The 6105-nt window shown below is 46.3% G+C and overlaps 1 protein-coding gene across 1 annotated transcript; it reads left to right on the plus strand.

Annotated features, from left to right (window-relative positions):
• Positions 1-1528: 1528 nt before the first annotated feature.
• On the plus strand, positions 1529-3224 carry LOC144893540 (protein FAM200C-like). Its single transcript, XM_078784032.1, has one exon. The coding sequence runs from the start codon at positions 1635-1637 to the stop codon at positions 2628-2630; it is 996 nt and encodes a 331-aa protein (XP_078640158.1). The 5' UTR covers positions 1529-1634; the 3' UTR covers positions 2631-3224.
• Positions 3225-6105: the final 2881 nt, after the last annotated feature.

Below are 6105 nucleotides of genomic sequence, written 5' to 3' on the forward strand. Positions count from 1 at the left end.
AGGACTGCTGCAGCTGCCCACCAAAAAATTGAGAAATAGTGACATTAATAGTTTTCTGTTAAATATAATTTTGGTGCTGCAGACATGGAGAAATTGTCACATTAATAATTTTCTAAGAAATATACTTATGGTGAGGCAAAAATAACTTTATGTGCCCATATAAGCACATGTGCTTATAATCACAATGTTTTGACAGTTTAATTATAAGAAAAAAATAACAATTTTCATTTATAAGCACATGTGCTTTTATGCGCACTAATACCGTATTACTGAAAATTATGCACAGTTTAACAAATACTTAGGGGTCCAGTTGATGCTGCGGGCAAAGTCTGCCAATTCTGCATCCTTCCTCTTCCTGTTGCTGTAGTTTTCATCGCCGACATCATAAAAGTAGGGCCGTTCCTCAAACAAAGCAACTATCTTATCAAACGACTCATACTTGGCCGATGGCCGCCTCAGCTTCTTCATCACCTTCCCCTTCATCGTCATCCATGTCTTCTCTATGTTGTTCCCTGTCTTCAAACTCTTCTCTCTGTCTGTCCTGTGCCTCCACAAACTTCTTCGCTTTCCTCTTTTTCACTTTACTCCCTTGTGGTGGCATCTTGAAATCTGGAAATAAATCCTAATGTATGCAGAGCCGCGCCTTATATACACGATTGCCGTGCGGACCCCGTAACATTTGTGAATACTGCTGCCGCAGCCCGCAAAGCCGTACGATTTGTAAAAATCCCATTTACAGACCGCAGAACCGTGCGGCGGCAGCATCATATGTGACTAAGGCTTGAACAGGTTACCCGGCGCCATTCGGCAAATTGGCCATCCAATCAACGACCACATTCTTTCCCCCTCCGCATGGTTTTTATGATCACATGTTTGCTGATGTCGTGTAGGTATTTTCTTGTCCATACATGCTCACGCAAAAAAAACATGTGCATGACACCAGCGAAATACTATTGGCCGCTTCCATGACGATGGCCAATGCGGCCAATAGAACAACACTAATTTTTGTCACGTGGTGCCATTTCAACCAATCGGCTTGCAAGAATCTTTTTATGCGGGATATAATACACTCTATTCATGCTGGGCTATTTCAACGTGCCTGGTTCAACTTTACAGCCTGGCCTGGCCTGCACAGACATTGGGCAAGGTATGAACAGTCAGTGTTAGCGCTGGTGTTCGTCTTTCAACATTTTGGCGTGTTGATTTCGTTATTCAAAAAAGCTTCACGTCCGGTCGGCCTCAAGATGTCGGCCTCAAAGAAAAAGTGTCAGTATTCCGTTGAATACATCAAGTATGGATTCATTCCATCGCCGACGAACAAACAGTTACCGATGTGTTTGTTGTGTGGTATCACGCTGTCCAATGAAGCAATGAAACCATCTCGACTGAGCGAGCACTTGAGTAAAAAGCACAGTGATAAGGCTCGTGCAGAGGTCAGCTATTTCCAATCGCTGAAAGAGAAATTTGAGAAGCGATCCACGGTAACGACGATGTTCAAAGCCAGCCAAGAGCTCATGGATACAGGACTGGAAGCGTCGTATAAGCTGTCATTGCTCATCGCCAGATCTGGAAAACCGTATTCAATCGGCGAACAGTTGATCAAACCAGCTGTTGGGGAAGTGATAAAAACCGTTATGGGCCAGGATCCGAATCCAGTTCTCTCGTCGATTGCGCTCAGCAATGATTCCATGGCCAGGCGGATTGATGAAATGTCATCAGATGTAGAAGATAAGCTGTGTAGTGAGCTGAGAAGCACACACTTCGCCATCCAGCTGGATGAGTCCACTTTGTGTGACAGTGAAGCTCTGTTACTCTGCGACGTTCGCTTCATCCGTGATCAGGAAATGGTGGAAGAAATGTTGCTTGCCCGCTCTCTCCAGACCGATACAAAGGGTTCTTCCATCTTCCAAACATTGGAGATGTACTTTCCTGATCAAAACATACCGATGGAGAACATTCTCGCTTACGCGACGGACGGGGCACCAGCGATGGTTGGCTGCCAGCGTGGTTTTATTGCGCTTCTGAAGAACCAGGTACCGTCCGTGTTCGCCATTCACTGTGTCGTGCACCGCCAGCATCTTGCAGCAAAAGCTCTCAGCACCAGACTTCATACATCACTCCAAACAGTAATCAAAGCAGTGAATAAAATCAAGGTGTCGTCTCTGCATGATCGGCTGTTTCGTCAGCTTTGCCAGGAGAACGATGAGGCATTCGAGTGGCTCCTGTTGCATACCGAAGTTCGATGGTTGTCCAAAGGCACTTGTTTGACCCGTTTCCATGCACTCTTCTCAACAGTGGTCAAGTTTCTGCTGGAAATTGATACGGAGCTATCGGAGAAAGTGAATGCGATCGAGCATGATGCGGCTTACCTCACGGACATATTCAGTATGCTGAATGATGTCAACAAACAACTCCAGGGTGACCATATGACGCTGATTAAAGCAAAGAAAGTGATTGGCGCGTTTGTAACCAAGGCGACTATGCACAGGGAAACCCTCGGCCGCAGAGATATGTACCACTTTCCCCGGTTGGCAAAGGAAACTGCCGTTTCTGATGAAGAGCTGCTCGTTTATTGCAATCATCTTGAGAAGATTCGTGGAGATATGGAGCAGCCATATGGATATGGATGACGGCCATCATTCATGTGCACGAATACGCATCAGGTGTATGTATATACAGGGCGTATCAAAAAAAAGGTAATCCGAATTCAAGGGGTTAATATGCAAAGGTTATTTAGTTCGACAATTTACATGTGGTTTACCAATTATGAGGAGATCCTCAGCTTGCCATTGATACCTTTCATGCATCATTGCTGTCACACATGACCGAGTACATGTTCATTGAAAATGACAAGTTCAAATTGCATTTTTACAAGTTTGGCTAATCGGTGCAAGACAGTTTTAAATGGACGCATTACTTGTCGACTGCCAAGTTGATCATGTAAAATTGTGAAGCTGGTCTGGTAATCGTTGGTTGCATCATCCTTTGTTTAAGATAGGTATTTAAAATGGGCCTACAGTGTATGGGTTTATAGATAGTCTGATTCATTGAAAAGATGGTTCAACTTACGACTGAACAGCGGACCTTCGTGGTTACAACCTTTCACGAAACTGGAAGTTTACAGCGAACTTGTGATGCGTTCAGGGAACGTTTCCCAGAACGGGAGCCTCCAACAGTCAAAACCATCTGGGCGAATGTTAGAAAATACAAAGAGCATGGCACGAGCCTCAACGGCAACAAGGAGGAATTCTGGTCGGAGGTGCACTGGGCGATCGGAAATGAACATTGCAGCAGTCAGGCAGCAAGTTTTGGAGCATCCTCGGGATACCAGCGCAAGACGAAATGGGATGGGATTGTCTTCGGCAACATTCAACCAAATCACAAGACTGGACCTCCACCAACATCCATATCGGTTTCACATCCGGCATCAACTTACGCCAGGGGATTTTGCCAGGAGGCTGGTGCTTGCCAGATGGTTGATAGCACGTTGTGAAGCAGATGTCAATTTCCTGCGGTATCTCGTTATCGGCGACGAAGCTGCTTTCGCCATAGAGGGCAAGGTCAATACCCATAATGTTCTTGAATATGCACCAACAGGACACCCCCCGGAATATATTTTTGACACCAACATGAATCAACAAAAGTCGACTGTTTGGTTGGGACTTTGTGGAAGTGGTCAGGTGATCCGACCATTTTTCTTTCAAAGGAATGTCAATTGTAACAGGTATCTGCAGATGATCAATGATGAAGTTTTACCACAGCTGGAGGAGAACGTTTAGCGACAGGTTCGTGATGTCTTCAGGTATCTCTGGTGGGCCCAAGACGGCGCCCCAGCACATCATCTTATCGCTGTCCGATATCGACTGAGGGAACTCTTTGGAGACCGAGTCATCGCCCTCAACCATGCAGTGGAATGGCCGCCAAGGTCACCTGACCTCACACCATGTGATTATTTCCTTTGGGGACATTTAAAGAACGAGGTGTTCGTAACTCCTCCCCGTGATCTTGACGAATTGCAGGGCTGTATTCGACATGAAGTGGATGCTTTGCGCAGTGACCCGGCTATGGTGAGACGAGCAGTTCAGGGCATGCTCCGCCGCTGTGAGCTTTGTGTTGAAAGGGGAGGTGGACATGGTGAAGTTGTGGGTGCATAAAGGCCAATCATTCCTGAGAAAATTTCACATCTGACGTTCATTTTGCACCAATTATCCTGACTTGCATCGATTAGCCAAACTTGTAAAAATGCGATTTGAACTTGTCATTTTCAATGTCATATACTCGGTCATGTGTGACAGCAATGATGCATGGAAGGTATCGATGGAAAGCTGAGGATCTCCTCTTAATTAGTAAACCACATGTAAGTTGTCAAAATAAATAACCTTTGCATATTAACCCCTTGAATTCGGATTACCTTTTTTTTTTAAACGTACTGCATAATATCGGGTACAATTAAGCAAGCCCCATGCAAATATGATTTCCTCACCATCCTAAGTAAGCACGTAATGGGCACAGGTCTGCCCCACGCTTTCAGCGGATGGATATTTATAAGAGCACTTCAGTGGGCATGAGATGTTACTACACCTGGGTTATAACTTATGATTTAGAGTTCGTACGTTTCACGACAATCCTCCCAGAGAGCAAAAACATTGCAAGTAAGCCTTTTTCGCAGAATACACATAGTACTAATAAGCAATCAATTATAGCAGGAACACCTGTCAAGGAGTGACTTCCACCCAAAGCGGTCCGGACGACGGCTCTCCCCGTGCAGGTTCTATATACATCCGAGCTGTCAGTTGGTTTACCCATGTCTTCCTCAGTCTGCGCTCTTGTCAGTCCAGGCGACCGGATCGGTATCACGGCTCTGTCCGGGTCAGGTGACCTGGAAGGACACAGAGACTTCACCGAAGGAACCTCCGTTCTTGACTTACTCGTCGGATTCCCCACAAGGAGCGAGATGACGCACCGACACAGTAGTTTCATGGCCGTCCGGCATTCTCGTGCCCAAGGTAGTGCCCGCGCGTAGTTTACCTCAGGAATCAATTTCAATTTAATGATGCGCCATTCGCGTCGCACACACACCAATCGACAATACAATTTATATCGCCTCAGACTAAAAAAGAATGTCACTCCAACTTCTCTGCACTCCTTGACACCAGTTTTATTCGATAGGGTTCAAATCCCACTCCTCGACAACATTTGTCGCGCGATTGCCCCTCGGTGAAGACCGGGAATCGCGGATGGCCAAAACGAGCTTTAACTCCAAGGCGACGTTCAATGGCGGATTGGCTATACATGCGCAGGAGGAAGGAGGAAAGAGGAAGAAGCGGCAAGAGCTCTTACCTGTCAGTCCCGTGCGGCCGCCTTCAACCCTGTGGAAAGTAACTCACGAACGAAAATGGAATAATTTTTTCCAAAAATAAATATTTATTAAATGGGACCCAATAATACAAAATGAAACGCACCAGTAAATAACTACGATTCCTATTCGGGCGTCCCCACACCTGACTTGTACGCGGAACAAAGGAGAATTTAAAAAAGAAATCGCGTTGTGTACTTTAAGCTTATCTCTGTCTGGCAGTGTCAGGGATCGTCAGGGATAATGGTTCTGGGATGGATGGATAGCTCCGGTCGGCGGGAAGAAAGGCCTCGATATACCTCTCGCACCAAGCGCGCGAGCGGGCGTGTAACCCGCTTCACCAGCCGTGGAATGTCCTCCCGAATTCGGCACGAAGCTGCGATGCACCCAACGTTCGGGTAAAAGGAGAGAAGGTCGAGGTGAAGGAAAGCATCAGGGCAGGCACGAACGAGGTCCAAGCACCAAGGTCTCTTCAACGAGCAGGCACGAGAGAGAGAAAATGTCGGTCTCCTTCACTTTTTGTCAATCAATCTTGACGTCATCTCTCTCTCTCTCTCTATCTCTCTCTCTCTCTATCTCTCTATCTCTCCATCTATATCCCTGCCGGCCAACATTGCAGGCTCAACCCTCCACCAATGGCCGCGTCACCTTTCTCTCTCATGCCATTTGTCGGTGGCCAATCAGTACCCAACACCCAACACCATCCCTGTACTGTATAATATTACAAAATTAATTATTTTCGCTCACGA

Source organism: Myxine glutinosa, chromosome 9 (genome assembly GCF_964187855.1).
Source record: "Myxine glutinosa chromosome 9, kmMyxGlut1.1, whole genome shotgun sequence".
NCBI lineage: Eukaryota > Metazoa > Chordata > Myxini > Myxiniformes > Myxinidae > Myxine > Myxine glutinosa.

What these genes read in the sequence shown, in the direction of transcription:
- LOC144893540 (XM_078784032.1), top strand. Translation starts at nt 1,635, where the DNA reads ATGGGCCAGGATCCGAATCCAGTTCTCTCGTCGATTGCGCTCAGCAAT.